At 40.0% G+C, this 23,120-nt stretch overlaps 1 protein-coding gene and 1 pseudogene across 4 annotated transcripts in view; both read left to right on the top strand.

Annotated features, from left to right (window-relative positions):
• LOC120232082 overlaps positions 1 to 4,015 on the top strand; it is a 29,993-nt pseudogene extending 25,978 nt beyond the window's left edge.
• Positions 4,016 to 9,040: 5,025 nt separating this feature from the next.
• SPATA7 (spermatogenesis associated 7) overlaps positions 9,041 to 23,120 on the top strand; it is a 38,560-nt gene continuing 24,480 nt past the window's right edge. For 2 of the 4 annotated variants that reach the window (XM_039232555.1, XM_039232556.1), the window contains exons 1-4: positions 9,041 to 9,194; positions 15,812 to 15,886; positions 17,734 to 17,829; positions 22,460 to 22,507. In XM_039232555.1, coding sequence (XP_039088486.1) covers positions 9,176 to 9,194; positions 15,812 to 15,886; positions 17,734 to 17,829; positions 22,460 to 22,507 — 238 coding nt within the window. In that variant the 5' untranslated portion in view covers positions 9,041 to 9,175. The remainder of the gene's footprint in view (positions 9,195 to 15,811; positions 15,887 to 17,733; positions 17,830 to 22,459; positions 22,508 to 23,120) is intronic. The other 2 variants (XM_039232557.1, XM_039232558.1) reach the window with 1 other exon arrangement.

Here is a 23,120-nt window from a genome sequence, read left to right on the forward strand (position 1 = left end):
GCCAACAAACACATGAAACGATGCTCAGCATCCCTCCTCATCAGGGAAATACAAATCAAAACCACCCTGAGATACCACCTCACGCCAGTCAGAGTGGCTAAAATGAGCAAATCAGAGAACTCTAGATGCTGGCGAGGATGTGGAGAAACGGGCACCCTCCTACACTGTTGGTGGGAATGCAAACTGGTGCAGACCCTCTGGAAAACAGTGTGGAGGTTCCTCAGGAAAATAACAATAGAACTCTGCTATGACCCAGCAATAGCACTGCTAGGAATTTACCCAAGGGATACAGAAATGCTGAGGCATAGGAGCACATGTACCCCAATGTTCATAGCAGCACTCTCCACAATAGTTAAAACATGGAAAGAGCCTAAGTGTCCATCAACGGACGAATGGATCAAGAAGATGTGGTTTATCTATACCATGGAATACTACATGGCAATGAGTAACAATGAAATCCCGCCATGTGTAGCAACATGGACGGAACTTGAGGGTGTTATGCTGAGCGAAATAAGTCAGGCAGAGAAGGACAAATATCATATGTTTGCACGTATAGGATTAGGAGGAACTTAACTGAGGACTATGGGGGAGAAGAAGGGGGGAAATGGTGGGGGAAAGGGAGAGAGGCAAACCATGAGAGACTCTGAATGCTGAGAAACAAACTGAGGACTGATGGACGTGGTGGGGAGGGGGGAGATGGGCATGGAGGAGAGCACTTGTGGGGATGAGCACTGGGTGTTATATGGAAACCAATTTGACAATAAACTATTTGTAAAATAAATAAATAAATAAAATAAATAAATAAATAAAAATAAAATACAAAAACAAACAAAAAAAAATACAAGGAGTAAATGTATGTTGAATGGTTACTGTCACCAGGGAAGTGGACCCTGTCAATGCCAATCCCAACTGCAACAGTGAGTGCCTGCACCTTATTGCCTAGAGCTTTCTCTGAACACAGAAGCCCACTTAACCTGCCCTTCAGGAATTATACCCTACCCCACGCTCCTCTGGCCCCGCCCAGCAGCTCTTAGACCTGGTCTGATGGAGGAAGGTGGATAAATACCCCAGCTCGCCACCCTTGAGTAGGATAATTCTGTGGTGTTCTGTTTCCCGAGTTCCCTGGAGGGACTGAGCTCCAGTTGTGCACTAATTGATAGAATCCTTTATAGCTTCCTTCCCTTCTCTGTCTCACTTATTGGCGTTTACTGGGATGACCTCATAAATAAACGACGTGTATCTGAATCCTTGTCCTAGGGTCTGCTTCTGGGAAACCAAACTATGGCAGCCAGACAGGCACTTTGGTCAGCTATTTATTGGTATTACCTCTCATCATTTTCACAACAATCATATAAAGTAGACACTACTATTATGCTCTGCTATCTTATACACGAAGAAATGGAGTCCTTGGTCAAGGTCACACAGCTAGGAAACAGCAAAGCCAGGATTCAAAAGCAGGTGGATTCCAACACACACTTAATGGCTATTCTATGTTACCTGACACTTTATAATATCTCTATAAATGTCCAGCTTCCAGGATCACTATAAGTGAGCTAGAGAATTATAGAATCTGAAAAGAAAATGTGAGTTGAAGAGTCATGGGTCTTAAACATAGTAAGTGCTCATTAATGAGTTGGAATAACTCATTAATAAATTAAGGGTTGATATAACAGGTGACAGTTTTTAGTTTATAGGAAGGTATTAGTGTTGTTCTTTTCTGCCATCCTTGAAAAAGAGAAGCTGCCTCTTCTCAGAAATAAATCTCTAGTATAAAGTATCCTGAGGTGCCTGGGTGGCTTAGTTGGTTAAGCATCCAACTCTTGATTTTAGCTTGGGTTGGGATCTCATGGTTTGTGAGATCGAGCCCCATGGGGTCTCTGTGCTGACAGTGTGGAGCCTGCTGGAGATTCTCTCTCTCTGCCCCTCCCCTGCTCTCTCTCCCCCTCTCAAAGTAAATGAATAAGCAAAACAAAACAAAATAAAATAAGTAAATAATAAATAAAATGTTCCTAAACTCAATGTCAATGATAGTCTTTCTTAGATTATGGCAAATTAATCATCTTCAGGGTAGGAGAAAAACTGGGCTCAACTGAGTTCTATTTCATCTTGGAAGAATAAGATATGTTAGTCTTTTAGAAAAAATATGACTTTAAAATATACATACACTTATCTTAGACAGCTTAGATACAGGTTTGCCTAAGGGAAAGGACTTAAGCAAAGTTTCATTTACCTTTCCCATTTTATATGTCCATGATTGTATATGAAAACAAATTTTCCATTATTTTAGGTAGCACGTACATAAAAGTACATAATGAAATGTCACTGAAATAATTGTCTAGCTTCTTGATTTAGTGGAATGAGTAAGTTAAGAGTCAGAAAGCTGAGTTGTATAGGCTAATTATTCACCTTCTCTGTGCTCTAGTAGTGTTTTCTACAAGTTGGGTGTTTGGGTTTGGGGATCACTGGCATCCTTCTAGCCCTCAAATTTTCTGAGGTGCAAGAAGACATATTTGTTCACTTCCAGCCTCATTTAAAAAGTAAATTAAGAAGGGTCAGAGAATCACTCAGTCTCTTATTTGTCTGTTTATCATATATAAACATCCACTCCGCATGTTATAAATGACACAGAGGAAGTCTTTCTGTTCCCAGAGCACAACCAAAATTTCTAGACTGTGCCCTCAGTGTGGGAAATGCCTCTTGGATTTACTTCTTGACTCACAAATTTTTTCTTTAACCTATGGTTGCCTGTGGGTAAAAACTTCAGTGGACATTTAATGTTACATGACAAGAAGCTGTTTTCATAACACATTTTCATATTGTTGGTCAGTTTTGATTTTGTTTAAAAACACAGAACATAATGAACACTGAATAATTGTTTGCAGGCAAGGGAATGGAAGGACTCACAGAGAGTATGAGAAACCTCATATCTGAGCCAAGTCAAGTCAGAAATTGAGGATATCTGAGGGGGTTAAAAAAACCCCCACCTTTATGGCCTAGGCCTACTTGCTCAATTAATGAAGTCTTGATCTATATCTAAGTTTCCAGTGGTGCCCTCCAAATAACTTCAAGTTATTAAGTCAAACCAGATGGCCCTCTCTTCCTCAGGCAGTGCTGGAGTGACAGCCATCTCCTCCTCAGCCGTACAGCTGCCCTCAGACCTCTGGTGAAGCCCAAGATAATTAAAAAGAGAATCAAGGGACTCCTGGATGGCTCCTTTGGTTAAGCGTCCAAATCTTGGTTTCACCTCAGGTCATGATCTCATGGTTTTGTGGGTTCGAGCCCCGCATCGGGCTCTGCTCTGACAGCACTGAGCCTGTTTGGAATTCTCTCTCTCCCTCTCTTTCTCTGCCCCTCTCCCCACTCATGCTGTTTCTGCCTCTTTCAAAATAAATAAATAAGCTTGAGAGAGAGAGAGAGAACACCAAGAGGGGCACCTGGGTGGTTCAGTCAGTTAAGCGTCAGAGTTTGGCTCAGCTCATGATCTCATGGTTTGTGGGTTCAAGCCCACATTGGGCTCTGCACGGACAGTGCGGAGCCTGCTTGGAATTCTCTTTCTCCCTCTCTACCCTTCCCCCACTTGCATCCTCTCTCTGTGTCTCTCTCTCTCAAAAAAAATAAAAATAAAAAGATGACCAAGAAGTTCTTCTGGCACCAGTCAAACCAATAAGTCAAAATTAAGCACAGCTGGCGGAAACCCAGAGGCATTGACAATAGGGTGCACAGAAGATTCCAGGGCCAGATCTTGACGGCCAATGCTGGTTACGGGAGCAACAAGAAAACAAAGCGCATGCTGCCAGGTGGCTTCCGGAAGTTCCTAGTCCACAAGGTCAAGAAGCTTGAAGTGCTGTATGTGCGACAAATCTTACTGTGCAGAGATCGCTCACAAGGTCTCCTCTAAGAACCACAAAGCCACCGTGGAAAGAGCAGCGCAGCTGGCCATCAGAGCCACCCATCCTGAAGCCAGGCTGCGCAGCGAAGAAAATGAATAGACAGGTTATGTGCATGTCATATTTGTATTAATCGAGCCATAAAACTAAAAAGAAAAGAAAGCATTGTCTGTATTTGAGGACTTCTGATTTATAAAAGAGCAATTTTGTGTCATTCAGCCTAATAATTCAAAGTGTTTGGGGAGTCTATTGCAGGCAGATATCCTAAAAGACAAAGTATGACAGGAGAGGAGATTGAATCCCTAAGAAAAACTAGATAGGGCATCAATAAAGGACAGTTCTCATCAGTGGCTTTACAAAACCCAGTTGTTTTGATTGATTTGTGTATGGTAGTTTGGGATTCTACATGCTCTTACCAGAGCTTCACTGCGAACTCCTGGAAATCCATTAATTGTTAAAACTCCAAACTCTGCTTTTAAAGTGGAACAAATATTACCAGGATAGACTGATAATTTGGTTATGTCCTTTGTTTTGCTTTCTTTGTAACGGTGAAGCCACTTGTAAACAAAGGACATTAGGTGGAGATTACCAAGCCTTTAGGCCAAGCATTGCCCCAATGTATTGTGGCCACTGACTGGCAGTGGAAGAAGAGGTGAAATGCTCTTCTTAAGCTACGGGGGACAGGTTACCTAGTAACCACTGAATAATTAAATTCCGTTCACAGAGACTTGTTCTCTTAATTGGATGAAAAGATGTAAAGAACACAGCGGGAGAGAAACGAGAGCAATGAAAGACGGTGACAGGTATTAGTGGGCCTAATATCTGCCATTCTAGCAGCCTTCATTTAAGAGCCACACTGTATGATTGACTCTTTTGTTAATAATAAGCAGCAACTAAACTGCCTACAGAGCCGTAATTTTGTGCTCTTCTCCACTATAAGAAAAATAAAGATAAAGTATAGAATGGAGCACATCAAATGCAGTACAAACTCCAGATGGTGCTATAGTTCCGAGAGTGATCACTTACTGTGTGCAAGATTATGTTTGTGCTGAGATATCAAAGTTCTATTCCTTACCAGAACGCAGAATGGTCATTTGGGGTCAATATATCCTGCTATCCCTCTCTTCTGTCTGTGAGGCACATCTTGCTGTATGAAGAATTATGGTCATTCTATTCTCTCCTGCTTTAAACAAGAAAATTAAGAAGAATCAAGGTTTAGATTGACAGTGATGCAGATTTTTTTTTAATTCATAAAGGATCTTTAGACAACACAATAATTTTTTTCCTATATGCTCAAAAAAGAACTCGGCATGCATGTCACTAACTATAATTGGAAAAGTTCTACCTCAGAGTCATTTTTAAAAGTGTTTTTCAGTTACATTTTATACTCCTTGAGTAAGATTTGTAGGTTAATATTGCCTCAGTTTGGCCACTCTGCTCACAGGGATTTGGCTCAAAACTTTCTTGGGGTGCCTGGGTGGCTCAGTGGGTTAGGCATCTGACTCTTGATTTCAGCTCAGGTCATGATCTCATGGTTGGAGAGATCGAGCCTCGTGTGAAGCTCTGTGTTGACAGCATGGAGCCCGCTTGGGATTTTCTCTCTCTCTCTCTCTCTCTCTATCACTCTTCTGATGTGTGTGCTTCATGCGCACTGTGTCTCTCAAATAAACATTAAAGAAAAAACCTTCTAAAAAAAACTTTCTTAAATCCCCTTCTAGTGACAAACAACAAATTAATCCATGACTACATAACATGCTAACCCCTCCAAGGTCCAAGTTCTGTTTTCCCTTTTAGTATTAGATGAATTGGGAGCTGCAGTATTTTGATTGGAGAATGACTAAGAGCGTTCTCTTCAGTCACCACAACCTAAGGGATTTTGTTTTGTAATTGAAGTCCACACAAAACGCACACACATCATGTAATTGCATTTCTTTTACTCTGCCCTGCTACCTATCTCCTTAAACTTTTTTTCCTAAATGTTTGTTTTTGTTCTTTAATCCTTTCAGGATTAAGATGTGTTCATGATAACCCAATGAATGGAAAAAATCACCTTGGCCTTTTATGTCTTGTTGCTTTCAGTGGATAATTTTCACCGTGGTGTTAAGCATGTCCAAACAGACAGACAAGAGTTCCAGGAATCCTCTGGATGGTGAAACTAAGGGCTATCTATAAATAGATAGATTAAATGTAGAAATAATAATATAATGATTTTATAAGATATAAAACAAAATATAGTAAATAGACTATATATTACGGTATGTGTGATACATAGTTTATTTATATCTCCAGTTCCAAAGGGCTTAGAACTCCTCCAATAAAATAGAGGTTTAATTGAGTCATTAAAACAAGAGTGGAATAAAAAAGCCACCTGCCTAATAAAGGGAATTAGAGATAAATAGAAAAATAGGCTATGAATGATTATTGCAAATGAGCATAAATCTTATTTATACTTTCTGTCAGCTAAGACATAAATGGAAACCCAATAATAAAAGTAAGTGTGCCAGGGGCGCCTGGGTGGCTTAGTCAGTTAAGCGTCCGACTTTGGCTCAGGTCATGATCTCATGTTCATGGGTTCCAGCCCCACATCGGGCTCTGTGCTGACAGCCACTTCAGGGCCTGGAGCCTGCTTCAGATACTGTATCTCCCTCTCTCTCTGACCCTTCTCTGCTAACGCTCTCACGCTGTCTCTCTCTCTCTCAGAAATAAATAAAAACATTAAAAAAAAAAAAAAAAAGTAAGTGTGGGGCGCCTGGGTGGCTCAGTCGGTTGAGCGTCTGACTTCAGTTCAGGTCATGATCTCAAGGTTTGTGGGTTCGAGCCCCACGTCGGGCTCTGTGCTGACCACCAGCTCACAGCTTAGAGCCTGTTTCAGATTCTGTGTCTCCCTCTCTCTCTAACCCTCCCCTGCTCACGCGTGAGCTCTCTCTCTCTCAGAAATAAATAAAACATTAAAAATTTTAAAAATAAAAGTAAGTGTGCCAATTCATTAGGGCCAAAAAACATTTTCCTCCTAAAATACAACATATAAATTTCTAGATATCAAAAATATACCAAGGAATAATTTCTTAAAGTGAAATTCATACTTAAATATTCAATAAAAGGTCTTTAGGAATGGCCCCTCTCCAAGTCCATTGCACCTGGTAGTGATTCTTCCCAGTGGAAGGGCACTTCTGGGAACTAACTCTACCATAAGCCCATACTAGCTGTATGCATCTGCCTAGGATCACTGATTACCTCCTGGGAATAGCAACCAGAAAGGATCCTCTCTTTCTTGTTTACGCATGCAGAGTGAAAGCCAAGAACATATTAAATTGAACTTAGGATAATATGTTCACCGCTAAAATTGGAAGGAAAAAGTAAATTCTTGAAAGAATTGGACCAAAATACTTAAGTAATGAAACAAGGACGGCTTCAGTTGAAGTTGGGTACCAAGCAATGTGGTCTCTAAAATCTTCTCCCGATCTTGGAGACCCTTGGAGATATTTCAGAGTAATATCTACTTTTCATCCTAAAATTTACTTTCATAAGAGGAGCTGCTGGCATCAACTTTGTGTGACTCGAGTCACTGTGTTACCTTCCCAGGGGTGTTTGCTCTTTAAGCTTCAGCTCTAATTCAATTTAACAAATGCTTACCGGAGACCTATTATACGCAAGGTATTTTCCAGATGCCAGTAGTGGAATAAAAGGCTTCATGTTCTTAGACAGGGATTTCAAGCATCAGTGAGTAGGTAGTTTTTGTTCTCTAGGTAACATGTGACTCTCCACCCATGAATCCTTCCAAACGACCTTTGTTGCTGGGGCCACAGAGCTATCACACATACTCCTCCATTCCTCAGATTTTAAATCTAATGTTCTCCTTTTCCTAGTCTTAGCGATCCAGGGAATCAGATGTTACTGTGACTGAATTTCTGGCTTCTTCCCCTTTCCTCGTCATAGGATTCCTGACTTGCTCCCTTACGTCTGAAATTTTCTGATATCCCAGCTTTTCTACGATAGGGAGGGTCTTAAAAAGAGAGAAACCTGTTATTTGTTGAAAACCTGATTTTACTTTCAGGCAGCGGACGTATTAATCCTTGTAACTACAATGCTATTTTTAATAGCATTAAAATAGCATTTTACATTTTAGAAAAGAAGGACCTGAGGCTCAGAGAGGTTTCCAAACAAAGATCGAGCTCACAAGTGGCAGAAAAGTTCCACATATCTGCCTCCAAAGCCAGTACTTTTTCCATTACAGCAATGGTTCTCAAAGGGGGTGCAATTTTGCCACCCACCCCTGGGAAATTTGGTAATATCTGGAGATATTCTTGCAACCAGAGGTGGAGTGGGTGGGTTACTACTGTCATCTAGTGGGTAGAGACCATGGATGCTGCTAACACCCTACTCAGTGCGGGGCACCTCCCACAAAAAATTTTGCACCCAGCCCAAAACGTCATTGGTGCCACTGATGAGAAGCACCACTTTACAGAATGCTCCCTGCTCTATTATCTTATTTCCAAGGATCCAAAGGTGGGTAACTGCTTCAAAATTAAATAGTAGAAAGCCACAGATCAACCAACGCCTTGTTCATACTGCAACTCTCTTCCAGCCTAAAGAAAAACAGATCGGAGCTTTAAGATGGAAAGGGCTGGGTGTGGGGAGGGAAGAGGGATAGAGCTCAGAAAGAAGAAAGGAAATGCAAACTGATTCTTAAGGTTAAAAAATCAAGAGGTAAGTATATAGATATCTTTCATCCCCAGGATTTTCACTAATCCAAATGTTCATGCACTGCTCTGAAGTTTAACTATTTGGAACTGGCTGAATGTTACCCTGACCTCAAGCAACATTTGCGTTTGCTTTCTTTCCGGGACCCAGGGGACGTGGATACCAGATGAGGCCACCTTGTCCCCGCTCTTCCCGCAGGGACAAGACCTACCAGGTGCTGGTGACTTAGTTCCTGACAGGAGGCAGCTCTGTGGACGACTGGCAGGATCCCAGGGCCACTGACCGCGGTTTGGGACACTTTCCCCGCCCAGTAATCCCCTCCCCGCCCCCACAACCCTCAACTGCACTCCCCCTCCCTCCGCGTACCGCCAGGAGCCCGGCTGCGGGAGAGCACGTCCCTGCGCGGTGACGTCACAATCCCGGCGCGCGGCCTCGGCCCTTAGCAACGGGCCTAGCGACGGTCTGCAGCGGCTGCGGCCCCGCGCCGGCTCCTGCGCGCCAGTCCTCTGCTGCCCGGGCTGGCCCTGCCCGGGGAAGGACGGAAGGGGACCCGCGTGTCCCCACGGCGGCTGCAAGAGGATCTCAGCATGGATGGCAGCCGGAGAGGTAAAGGGAACTCTCACGGGCGACCGCCGCCTCTCGCCGGCCCGCAGCTGGGCCTGGGGTCCGGGATTCGGGTCGCGGGTGCGCGGGTCGGGGCCGCGCCCTGGGGGCGCCAGGTCCCCTGTTTACGCGTCCCTCTTGGCCCCAGTGTTAACCCCGCGCACAAGAGGGGGAGGAGGTCCTGCCTGCTCAGAATTTGTGGCCCTGACTGCTGGAGGCCCGGTCTCCTGAACTCCGGGGCATGCAGCCTTCTTACCTTGGTGGCTCCGAGGCAGAGGAACTAAATTTAGGTCCCCCAGGTCAAGTGTCCTTGCTCTCCACAAGGACGACCCTCAGTTTCCTCATCTCTCGAACGTGGCAGTAAAATGTCCATGTCATAGAGTTCTTGAAGATTAAATGCAGATGATATATAACCCCTGGCACATCTTAGGTAATCAGTTAAACATGAAATCTTCCCTTCTGTAACCACCTTCCTCTCCACAAAACAAATAATCCAGGGATTCTTTAACTTTAACGTGAATAGGAATCCCCTGGGAATCATGTTAAAATGCAGATTATGGCGGCGCCCGGGTGGCTCAGTTGGTTAAGTTGGACTCTTGATCTCCGTCAGGTCATGATCTCACGGTTTGCGGGTTGGAGCCCCACATGGAGCTGTGCACTGTCAGTGCGAAGCCGGCTTGCCATTCTTTCTCCCTCTCTCCCCTGCTCACGCGCATTCTCTCTCTCTCTCCCACACACAGAATAAATAAGTTTTTTAAAAAATGCAGATTATGATTCAGTAGGTCTGGTGGGGAGGGCTGAGATTTTGCATTTCCTTTAAGTTTTCAAATGATGCAGTGTTGGTGGCTACAGTGTTATTGGCAAAGGACTAATCCATAATCACTATATTCACCTGCCCTTTATTGAATACTCTCTGGGTCAAGTGGACATCATAGTGGAGCTCTTGGGGCCATATAACTTTAAATCTCGATGAATTGGCCCAATCCAAATACTTTGCATTTTCACATTTTCTGAACAAGTAGCATTCTTGCCTCAAACCAGATAAAGTGATCTGCAGATCCTCCCAATTTAGTATTCTTATCTATTTTTAAAGTATCTTTATTTATTTATATATTTTTAAGTCATCTCCACCCAATGTGGGGCTCAGACTCATCACCCCAAGAGAAGGAATCACATGCTCTACCCACTGAGCCAGCCAAGCACCCCTTAAAAGTACCTGTAAACCAAGCTGCCAGATGGTTCCTTGCGATGTCTTGCTTTGAATATGAGTGTTCCTTTATTAGATAATCATTGGTCAAAATAAGTGCTGTTTTGAATATAGGAGATTATTATCCATTGATAGCAAACTGTGTATTCTGACACTGTCAACGTAAGTTCCAGAAAAAGCAAACCAGCATGCTTTTATGGTTTTTAGCAATTTTACAACATAAGCTACCCTTGCTGTATACCAGAAACAATTCCCAAGTTATCTCATTATTTAATCCACAAAAACATCTTGATAGGTATTATCCTCATTTCACAGTAAATAAGAGGTCATCATAATTAACTTGCCAAGGTCATAGTAAGTGGCAGAACAGGCTTTGAATCCAGGGAGGAATGTGAAACCTTAGAGCCATTATTTTTACTTACTATGCCATGGCAGAGGTAAGAGCTTGGGAAAAGATAATTGTAAAATTTAAAGTATACAGGCATACCTCAGACATACTGCAGGGTCCGTTCCACCACAGTAAAGCAAATATCTCAATAAACTGAGTCAAATGAAGTTTTTGGTTTTCCAGTGTATATAAAAGTTGTGTTTACTCTACAATGTAGACTATTAAGTATGCAATAATATTATGTCTAAAAAACATGTACATACCCTCATTTAAAAATGTTTATTTTTAATAACATATTTTTAATGGTTAGCTAAATAATGCTAACCATCATCTGAGTGTTCAGCAAGTAGTATTCTTTTTGCTGGTGGAGGGTCTTGCATTGATGTTGATGGCTGCTGACTGATCAGGGTGGTGGTCGCTGATGGTTGGGGTGACTGGGATTTTCTTAAAATAAGACAACATTGAACTTTGCCGCATCAGTTGACTCGTCCTTTCGCAAACGATTTTTATGTTCTCTGTTCACGAACGATGCTGTTTGATAGCATTATACCCACAGTAGGACTTCTTTCAAAACTGGAGTCAGTCCTCTCAAACCTTGCCTCTGGTTTATTAGCTAAATTTATATGATAGTCTAAATCCTTGGTTGTCATTTCACCAATCTTCACAGCATCTTAGCCAGGAATCTCATTTCATGAGATGTCATGAAACCACTTTGCTCATCTTTAAGAAGCACCTCCTCGGGGCGCCTGGGTGGCTCAGTCGGTTGAGCGTCCAACGTCAGCTCAGGTCATGTTCTCACGGTTCTGTGGGTTCGAGCCCCGTGTCAGGCTCTGTGCTGACAGCTAGCTCAGAGCCTGGAGCCTGCTTTGGATTCTGTGTCTCCCTCTCTCTCTGACCCTCCCCTGCTCACACTGTCTCTATCTCTCTCTCAGAAATAAATAAAATATTTTAAAAAATTAAAAAAAAAAAGCAACTCCTCATCCCTTCAAGTTTTACTGTGAGACTGTAGCAATTCAGTCCCATCTTTAGGCTCCACTTCTAATTCTAGTTTTCTTATTTCTACCACATCTGCAGGTACTTCCTCCACTGAAGTCCTGAATCCCTCACAGTTACCCATGAGAGTTGGAATCAGCTTCTTCCAAATTCTTGTTAATATTGATATTTTGATGTCTTCCTATGAATCACAAATATTCTCGACAGCACCATTCTCAAATGATGAATCCTTTCCAGAACACTTTCAATTTACTTTGCCCAGAACCATCAGAGGAATGACAGCTAAAGCCTTATGAAATGTATTTCTTAAATAATAAGACTCAAAGGTTGAAATTACTCCTTGATCCCTGAGCTGCAGAATGGATACTGTGTTAGCAGGCATGAAAGCATCAGTAATCTAATTGTACATCTCCATCAGAGCTCTTGGATGACCAGGTGCATTGTCAGTGAGCAGTAATATTTTGAAAGGAATCTTTTTCTGAGCAGTAGACCTCAAGACAGTGAATTAAAATATCTATTGAGCCCACTGAGGAATACCAAGATAGGTAGGTAGGTAGGTAGGTAGATATTCAGTAAACCATGTTGTAAACAGAAGTGCTGTCATCTAGGCCTTGTTGTTCCATTTATAGAGCACAGGCACAGTAGACTGAGCATGACTCCTAAAGGCCCTAGGATTTTTGAAATGGTAAATGAGTATTGGCTCCAACTTAAAGTCACCAGCTGCATTCGCCTCTAACAAGAATCATCTTGTCCTTTGAAGCATTGAAGCCGGGAACTGACTTCTCTCTAGCTGTGAAAGTCCTTGATGGAGGCATCTTCCAATGTACAGCTGTTTCATCTACATCGAAAATCTGTTCAGTGTAGCCATCTTTATTAATTATCTTAGCTAGATCTTCTGGGCAACTTGCTGCTTCACCTTCTACTCTTATGTTATGGAGATGGCTCCTTTTCCTTAAACCTCATGAACCAACCCCTGCTAGCTTCAAGCTTTTCTTCTGCAGCTTTTAACTCTCTTAGTTCATAGAAATGAAGTGAGTTGGGACCTTTCTCTGGATTAGGCTTTGGCATAAGGAAATTTTGTAGCTGGTTTGATCTTCTGTTCAGACCACTAATACTTTCTATATGTCAACAATAAGGCTCTTTCATTCTCTTATCATTTATGTGTTTCTTGGAGCAGCACTTTTAATTTCCTTCAAGAACTTTTCCTTTGCATTTTTATAACTTGGCTAAGCGTTTGACACAAGGGGCCTAGATTTGCCTTATCTAGACTTTCAAAATGCCTTCCTCACTAAACTTCATCATTTCTAACTTGATTTAAAGTGAGAGATGTGGGGCGCCTGGGTGGCTCAGTCGGTTAAGCGTCCGACTTCTGCTCAGGTCATGAACTCACCGTTTGTGGGTTCGAGCCCTGCATCAGGCTCTGTGCTGACAGCTAGCTCAGAGGCTAGAGCTTTCTTCTGATTCTGTTTCTCCCTCTCTCTCTGACCCTCCCTTGCTCATGTTGCCTCTCTCTCTCTCTCAGAAATAAATAAAACATTAAAAAAATTTTTAATAAAAAATAAAGCGAGAGACATGCAACTGTTCTTTCACTTGAATACTTAGAGGACGTTGTAGGGTTATTAATTGGCCTAATTTTAATTTTATTGTTTCTCAGGGAATAGAGAGGCCCAAGAAGGGAGAGAGGTGGAGGAATGGCTGGTCAGTGAAATAGTTAGAACACACAACATTTATCAAGTTTCCCTGGATTCAGATCCAAAATCTGAATCTGTTACACATAGTTGCTGTGTAATCTTGTGCAAATTACATGTTTTACCTCATTGTTCTTCATCTGTAAAGTGGGGACAATGATAATACCTGTTTCATTGGATTGTTGTAAGGATCAAGTGCATTTGTAGCTACCAAGTGTTTAGAACAATACCTGGCACAGTTAGTATTCAGTAAATTAGCTTTTGAGTAGAAGTGAAGAAATCCAAATAAAGCTGGCTTAGAGAATTTTTAGCTCCTGTAAAGAAAAGTCTAGTAAGGGTAGAGCTTCATTTAGAACCAGTGACACAAACAATATCACCAGGAATCCCTCTGGCTTCCACGCTTCTCCATGTAGGCTTCATTCTGAGATCCCCTTGTATGGTGCAAGATGGCCAGGCTTATTTCTGCCTTGCCTAGGCTCTAGCCCAGTGGAAAGAGTATCTCTTTCCAAATGGTTCCAGTAAAAGACCCAGGATTGTGTGTCATTGGCTGGACCTGGGTCATATAGTCGTTCGTGGTTCACTCAACATAGCTGGTCAGATTTGGATTATATGCCCACCTCTGAGCAGTAGAATAAGCTCTACTTGAACTGCTTGGACTAAAGGCGAGGGACTAGTGGTTCCTCAAGGGCAAGTTGAGGTCCTGTCTCCAGATACAGGGGCATTGAGTTCTGGGAAGGCAAAAAGTGAAACACTTTTTTTTTCCTCCATAGAAATAAGGTTTGCTTGAGAGCTTTTGTTGGTTAATTTGTTTTTTTGTATGTTTAGGTTTCAGATCCCCTTCTTTCCTGGTATAAACAAACTATGCTAATTTCATGACTGTCATTCCCAACTCAAATGGTATAACCTTGATCTCTCTTGTCCTAAATAATAAGTTACTTTTTTTCCTTCCCACTCTCTGGCCTCTGATACAGAAGGGTCTTCTTAGACATTCTGATCTCAAGTTGTTTTCCTATTTTAATCTCTTTTAGCAGACTTTGTTCTCTGGTCTTGGATTCTAGTTCTATCTGGACACCTCTTTTTCTATTTTCAGTCATACATATTTCTTCCAGACTTTGTGTTCCCTCCACGCCTTTATAGCTTATAGTAGCCCACCTGATAGCAGACTGTCCATTTTGTCCATTTAAAACATGTCTTAGGGATACAGTATTCATGTTTTGCATGTTAAATTCCGTTAAACTCTATATATACTCAGCCTTCTTATCTTGAAGGTTCTAAACACTTGGTAGCTACAAATACAGAATCTATTTTTCGAGGAAATAAATTAACTTTGTAATGAGTTATGCATCTAATTTTCCATCCATCTGGTCTGAAAGATGAGACACTAACTTTGGCTTTAGGGGAGATAGGATCCAAACAAGTAGATTGGACTAGATGAACCTTAAGACATCTTTTAATAAGTTCTGATTTCTACAAAGTGACGTTATATAATTTCTGATTTACTAAACTACTTTGTGAGGGGATTACTTTCTTAAAATTATTTTTAAGGCCAGGGGCGCCTGGGTGGCTTAGTCGGTTAAGCGTCCGACTTTCGTTTAGGTCATGATCTCGAGGTTCGTGGGTTTGAGCCCCGCGTCGGGCTCTGTGCTGACTGCCAGCCCAGAGCCTGGAGCCTGTTTCAGAGTCTGTGTCTCCCTCTCTCTCTGACCCTCCCCTGCTCACACTGTCTCTCTCTCTCTCTCCTAGAAATAAATAATTAAAAAAATGTTTTAAAAAAAAAATTATTTTTAAGGCCAGAGTAACCTATGATTAACTAAATAATTAATATATATATGTATTAACTCAAAATCTCACTATGTCTCAAAATCATTAAAAAATCTGGTAGGTCACTGGTATACAGAATAAAGTTAATATATATCAAATAACATAATTGATATATTTATCTTTATCTTGTGAAACTAAAGTCTCAAGGTACAACTGTTATGAAAACAACTTTGTTAAGAGAAAGCCTTTTATCTATGGCAGTAGAATTTTTGTCTGTCTGATGTATCATTGCTGGTTAGTAATATGACAATAAAATTTTAAATAATCCTGAGGGGCACCTGGGTGGCTCAGTCAGTTAAGAGTTCGACTCTTGATCTCAGCTCAGGTGGTGATCTCAGTTGTGAGTTCAACCCCCAAGTTGGGTTTTGTGCTGGGCGTGAAGCCTACTTAAAATAAGTAAACAAAGTAAAACAATTCTGATAGTTAAAATCAAAGATAAATTTATTATTTTTTAATGTTCAATATTTTTGTTTTCATGAAAGTTGTGTTTCACTTATCCTAATTTATATCTTTTTGTTAAAAGTCAGAGCAACCTCTGTCCTTCCCAGATACGGTTCACCATGCCTATTTAAAGGACACTTGAGCACCAAAAGTAATGGTAAGTGAGGTGTTTAAATTGTAAAAGATCATTTGTTAAAAGGTTGACTTAAGTGTTTGTTTCCTTTATTTGTAAATTGTATGACATGATGAAATTCATTTAATCAATATTGAACTTTGTATTATTAATTATAGTTAAATATTATAGGAATTCTTGAGAGAATTTAGGAGGCCATCATTTCACACTAATATTGTGCCCAGGACGTGGACCTGGCCGCCTCCCGCTCCAGCCCTGCTCTCCTCTTCGCTGGCGGACCATGCTGGCGCTGGCATACGGCTCGCCTTCCTTGTTAAAATGGTGACTAGGAGGTTATTAAAGACACTGGCTCTGAAAAGGAAAAGCTGTGCAGAGAAAAAGAGCACTTGAAAAAATGCAGTTTGCATCCGGAGTGAACACCAATGGGCCTCTTTTCCAACTGGATTTCTAGATCCTACGAAAAGGAAATCTGAATTTTCTGTTTCACATTTTAAAGCCTTTAAATTTCTGATAGGAACTTAAAATATATTTTTATAATTATAGCTTCAAAATTTAAACTCTGGGTTTTTAGGCAAAATAATTGAAAACCTTTTTTTCCTTGTTTATATGAAAAATCTTTTATTCTGGTTCCTCTAAAAGTGAAAGCGGGATCACATTTTCAGTTACCTTATTTCTGGCAATAAAGTATATTATACATGTAGAGCAGAGTCATAAACGTCGAAAAATTATTTTTAACCAAAAATTTTAAACTAGATGTAAAGTACACATACCTTAGAAGAACAGGATGAAGAACAATGTGTAGTTTGCTAACATTGTTTTAAGAATCGACGTGCGGAGCTACTGTAGATCTGGTGGTGGTCCTAGGTGTGAAGCTGCCTTGGTTCTTGTGAAAACTGCGTCCTTTATCAGCTCTGCGACCTTGAAGACCTTATTCACACCTCTCTTAGTCTCCACGTCTATTAAATGGTAAAAATGACTAAATGGCTTTTACATGTGAAGAGCCTAGAACAGTGCATGCACGGAACCTATTCAGTAAATGTTAATAGTGGTACTAGTGTCAAGCTTATCGTTATTGTATATGCTTGTGGTGTGCATAGAATTTCCCTAGAAGGATGATGCATGAAAACAGTAGAGAGTATGGTTCTGGGAAGGGAGGTTAGGGGTCATGACAGGATATTCATCTACTTTTCAATCTTTATATGACATTTTAGCTGTTGGTTTTGTTTAACTCTATGCATTAAAAATGGTTTTTAATGTTTAAAAAGCTATGTTTACACTTATTTATATTTTATACATTTATACTTATATATAAGTGCTTAATTATTTCTAAAGTATCTTTTAAACAGTTTAGATGAGATTGAGAAGCTTATGGAATTTCTCTGTGATTGTATTTGTCTTAATATATTCCTAATGCTTCAAAAAGAGTGCAGTAAACTGATCACGTTTTCAGGTGTAAAATTAGAAGTTGCCTCTCAGAAAAGAATCTTTGCATAGAATTTTAGACTTTTGTATGTGTTTGATTTATTCAACTATTAACAATGCTAACGTTGTTTTATAATCAGGCAAGTAGCTAAACACTTTTAATTACGAGATTAATGCCTGTCAATAAGAAATGGTTTTGTAAATGTAATCATAGATTATCTTCTAGAATCTCTTACCAAACTCTCAGTCTCAGAAAGTAGTCAAGCACTTGTCAGTTACCAGTGCAAGATCAAGGCTAGAACATACCCAGCATCACAGATATGTCAGTGTGTCCATGGCTAATTTTCAGAACGTTTTATAATAACGAGCTTAATAATCAATATCTTGTTTATCTCATGACTTGATATTAATTCTAGACATATAATGATTAAATATGTTTTAATTTTTAGCTTTTTGCACTGACTCCTCCTCACTCAGACTAAGTTCTCTCCACCTGGTCAAGAATCACATGGCTGTTCACTATAATAAAATCCTTTCAGCCAAAGGTAAAAATGTGCAAATGTGAACTTTCTGTGCCCAATTTAAATCCTCAACTTCACTTCTAATTAGGGTAAATCTGTAGCAAAAATGAATATATATAAACGGATTTATGTTTCATGTAGCAAGATATCAACTGTTAACTATAACTGTTATACATAGAAAATTCAGAATGCCATTTTTGTTAACTCTATGTGATATCTATATAATAACTACTTATTTCATTTTACCTGTGTTATCCCTAATATATTTTTGTAGTTAGATATTGATGTTAATATAATGAAAGTTTATAATCTGCTTTTATTTTCAAATCTAAGGAAATTGTACAAAGAAGATGTCAGCTACTCTTTTTTTTCTTTTTGGTTGCTTTATTGAGATAGTAACTTATAGGGGCGCCTGGGTGGCTCAGTCGGTTAAGCATCCGGCTTCGGCTCAGGTCATGATCTCACAGTTCGTGGGTTCGAACCCCACGTCAGGCTCTGTGCTGACTGCCAGCTCAGAGCCTGGGGCCTGTTTCAGATTCTATATCTCCCTCTCTCTCTGACCCTCCCCTGCTCACACTGTCTCTCTCTCTCTCTCTCAGAAATAAATAAAACATTTTAAAAAAAGAGATAATAACTTATATACAATAAAATGAGCTAATTTTAAGTGTACAGTTAAGCATCTGTGTTTTGGAACATATGTACATTTCTGCAGTCACCAGCACAATCATTCTGTAACAGGGACCAGCTAACCAGCTTGTTGAGCCCTGCGTCGGGCTCTGTGCTGACAGCTAGCTCAGAGCCTGGAGCCTGCTTCAGATTCTGTGTGTCTCTGTCTCTCTGACCCTCTCCTGCTCACACTGTCTTTCTCTCTCTCTCTCTCTCTCTCTCTCTCTCTCTCTCTCTCTCTCAGAAATAAATTTTAAAAAACATTTAAAAAAATCGAAAGAACAAAATTTTGTAACATGTGAAAGTCACATGAAATTCAACTTTCATTGTACAGAAATAAAGGCATTCGTGTTCATTCTTGGACATGCTGTCTATGGTGGTTTTTGCATTAAAAGGCAGAGTCAACTAGTTGTGATAGAGACCATATCACTCTGCAAAGCCTGAAAATTTTACCATCTGTCCCTCTACAGAAAAAGTTCACTGACGCCTAATATAGAACATTTCCATCACCCTAAAAAGTTCTCCCTAATCCTTTGCAATCAGTTTCTTCCTTCAATCCCTGGCAGCCGCTGATCTGTTTTCTATCACTATAGTTTTCCTTTCCTAGAATTTCATAGAAATGGAATCATTTTGTGTGTGGCTTCTTTGAATTAGCTAACACTTTGGAACTAATCCATGTTAATGTGTGCATCGGTAGTTCTTCCTTTTTATTGCTAAGTAGGTTTCCAGTCAATGAATATACCATAATTTGTTTATGAATTCAGCAGTTGGTGGATATTTGGATTGTTCTGACTCACTTTTAACCATTAGGAATAAAGCATACAGTCTTCATGTACAATTTTTGAGCACATGTTTCCTTTTCACTTGATTAAATTTATTCACTAGGAGAGGAATTGTGGGGTAAAATGGTAAATATATGTTTCACTTTATAAGAAACTGGCGGACTGTTTTCCAGAGTGACTTGCCATTGTGTATTTCTGTCCCTTGTACATCCTCACCAGAACAGCACTTCTTTTGTAGCCCATTCTAGTGGAGACATATCGGTAGCTCATCCGGGTTTTAGTTTGTATTTCCCTCATGCCTATGAGGTTGAGCAACTTTTCTTGTGCTTATTTTTCTTTTCTTTTCTTTCTTTTTTTTTTTTATTATTTGAGAGAGAGAGACAGAGCATGAGCAGAGGGAGTGGCAGAGAGGCTCCTAGCTGTCATCACAGAGCCCAGTGCGTGTCTCGAACTCACAAGCAGTAAGATCATGACCTGAACCGAAGTCAGACGCCCAACCGACTGAACCACCCAGGCGCCCTCTTGTGCTTATTTTCTATTTGTAGATCTTCTTCAGTGAAATATCTGTTCAGATTTTTTGCCCTTTTTTAAAAATAAGTTATTGGTCTTAATACTAAGTTGCAAGAGTTCTTTATGTATTAAATACAGATCCTATATCCGATATATTTTGTCCCGGTCTAAGACTTACCTTTTCATTTTCTTTAAAAAATATTTATTATGAAATAGTTTTAGACTTATAGAAAAGTTGCAAAAACAGTACAGTGTCACAGAAACTGCTCACCCAGCTCTCTCTAATGTTAAAATCGTATATAACCATAGTACAGTTATTAATAGCAAATGACTATTGATAGAATACTAGTAACTACCGATCTTAGTTGAATTTCACAAGTTTTTTACTAACATCTTCTAAAAAATATTTTTAATCTTCTCATTTGAAGAGCTAAAGTTTCTATTTTTTATTTTTTTTTAATATTTATTTTGAGAGAGAGAAAGAAGGAGCCACATGAGTGGGAAGTGGTGAAAAATTCCAAACTGATGCAGGGCTTGATCTCACAAATGGTGAGATCATGACCTGAGCTGAAATCAAGAGTTGGACACTTAACCAACTGAGCCATCCAGGTGCCTGGAAGAGCTAAAGTTTTTTAATTTTAGTTCATGTTTTATGAAGTTTATGTTTTATTTTTTTTAATGTTTATTCATTTTTGAGAAGCAGACCATGAGTGGAGGAGGGGCAGAGAGAGACACACAGAATCAGAAGCAGGCTCCAGGCTCTGAGCTGTCAGCACAGAGCCCGATGTGGGGCTTGAACCCATGAATTGTGAAATCATGACCTGAACCAAAGTCAGATGCCTTACCAACTGAGCCACCCAGGTGCCCCTGAAGTTTATATTTTAAGTGATTGAGAAATCTAAAAAATTATATTTTGTGACATGTGAAATCAGGTTCAGTTTTTCAGTTGTTTAATAGTTTAACTTTTCAGGGACGCCTGGATAGCTCAGTCAATCAGTCAAACATCCAGCTCTTGATTTTGCATCAGGTCATTATCTCACAGTTTCATGAATTTGAGCTTTTTATCAGGCTCTGTGCTGACAGCGCACAGAGCCTGCTTGAGAGTCTTGCTTTCTGTCTGCCCCTTCCTTGCTTACCTTCCTCTGTCTCTCCTAAAATAAGTAAATATAAACTTAAAAAATAATTGAAAAATAATAGTTTATACTTTTCATATCCTGTTTAAGAAATCTTTTCCTGGGACGCCTGGGTGGCTCAGTTGGTTGAGAGGCCAACTTCAGCTCATGTCCTGATCTTGTGATGTGTGAGTTCAAGCCCCACATTGGGGTCAGAGTTTGCTGTTAGTGTGGAGCCCACTTTGGATCTTTTATCCCCCTTCTCTCCCTGCCCCTCCGCTGCTTGCACGCTCTCTCTCTCACAAATAAAATTAAAAACATTTTAAAAAAAAGAAATCTTTTACTAATTTTAGGTCACTAGGATTTTCTTATGTTTTCCTTAGAACCGTAAGTTTTAGTTCTACATTTTTAAAGTTTGTGATCCATTTTTGGGCACCTGGGTGGCTCACTCAGTTTAGCGTCTGACTTCAGCTCAGGTTATGATCTCACAGTCCATGAGTTCGAGCCCCACAATTGGGCTCTGTGCTGACAGCTCAGAGCCTGGAGTCTGCTTCAGATTCTGTGTCTTCCTCTCTCTCTTTCTCTCTCTCTCTCCCTGCCCCTTCTCCACTCACACTCTGTCTCTCTCTGTCTCTCAAAAATAAATAAATGTTAAAAAAACATTTTTTTAAGTTTGTGATCAGTTTTGAGTGACTTTGTATATGTGATATAAGGATCGTTTCTTTTTTCTTTTTTTTTTTTGCCTGTGAATATCCACATATTCCCAGTACCATTTGTACTGGGAAGAGATTGTCCTTTTCTTCTTCTTTTTTTCTTTTTTTGATTTTACAGAAAGAGAGAGAGTTGTAGACAGGGTAGAGGGGAGAGGGAGAGAGGGAGGGAGAGAGAGAATCTTAAGCAGGCTTCATGCTCAGCATTGAGTCTTTGACACAGGACTCGATCCCATGACCTTGGAATCATGACCTGAGCCAAAATCAGGAGTGGGACACTCAACCGATGAGCCACCCAGCCACCCCAAGATTGTCCTTTCTATGTTGAATTGCCTTGGCAGTTTTTGAAAGACAGGTAACCGTGTCTGAGGATATATTTCTGGACTTAACTCTTCAGTTCCGTTGATCTTCTTTGTCTTTATTATAATACCATATTGCCTTAGTTACTATAGCATTACAGTAAGTCTTGAAATCGGGTAGCATAGGGCCTCTAATTTTGCTTTTTTGGAGGGACTTGTTTTGGGACTCCCAGTTACAGGTATGTTAAGTGCATGATTCAGGTAGGTTAGGTCGGTGATGCTCTGTGCATTTATTTTCCAGTGTTCCTTTACTCTGTTTCATTTTGAATAGTTTATATTGCTATGTTTTTAAGTTCACTAATATTTCCTTCTGCAGTATCCAATGAGCTGTTAATCCCAATCAGTGTATTTCTTTTTTATCAAAGATATTATATTTTTTGACTCTAGAAGTACCATAAAAATCAAAACAAGGAATTGCAAATTCTGGAACTTTTTTTGTGATTTCCACATTTGATATTTGTTGTCATTTATAAATGTTAAGAATATTACTAAACAACTGATTTGTTTTCTTTCAGCTGCAGTAGACTGCTCAGTTCCATTAAGCATGAGTGCCAGCATCAAATGTAAGTAATTTTTGACATGTTGATTTTTGAAAAAAACTATGGTAAACTACACATAACATAAAATTTACCATCTTAACCATTTTTAAGTCTAACCATCTTAACCATTTCAGTGGCATTAGCTGTGTTCATATTGTGGTACAACTGTTACTACCGCCCATTTCCAAAACCCTTTTTATTTTGCAAAACTGAAATTTTGTACTCACAAAGAATAACTGCTCCAAACTCCCCCTTGCAACTACGATTCTATTTTCTGTCTCTCTGAATGTGACTACTGTGGTACATCATGTAAGTGCAACCATCCAGTAGTTTTCCTTTTGTGACTGGCTTATTTTACTTAGCATAATGTGTTTGAAGTTCATCCATGTTGTAACCTATGTCAGAATCTCTTTTTTAAGGATTTTTTGTTTATGCAGTCGTAAGTCAGTAAACACTTGGGTCGCTTCCACCTCTTGTTTATTGTGAATAAATCTGTGGATCCGGATGTACAAATATCTCTTTGAGACTCTGCTTTCAGTTCTTCTGCATATGTCCCCAGAGGTGAAATTGTTAGATCATATGGCAATTCTATTTTTAATTTTGTGAAACCCCCCCATAGTATTTTGTATAGCAGCTG

This window comes from Hyaena hyaena, unplaced genomic scaffold (genome assembly GCF_003009895.1).
Source record: "Hyaena hyaena isolate Hyena2069 unplaced genomic scaffold, ASM300989v1 scaffold_67, whole genome shotgun sequence".
Taxonomy (NCBI): domain Eukaryota; kingdom Metazoa; phylum Chordata; class Mammalia; order Carnivora; family Hyaenidae; genus Hyaena; species Hyaena hyaena.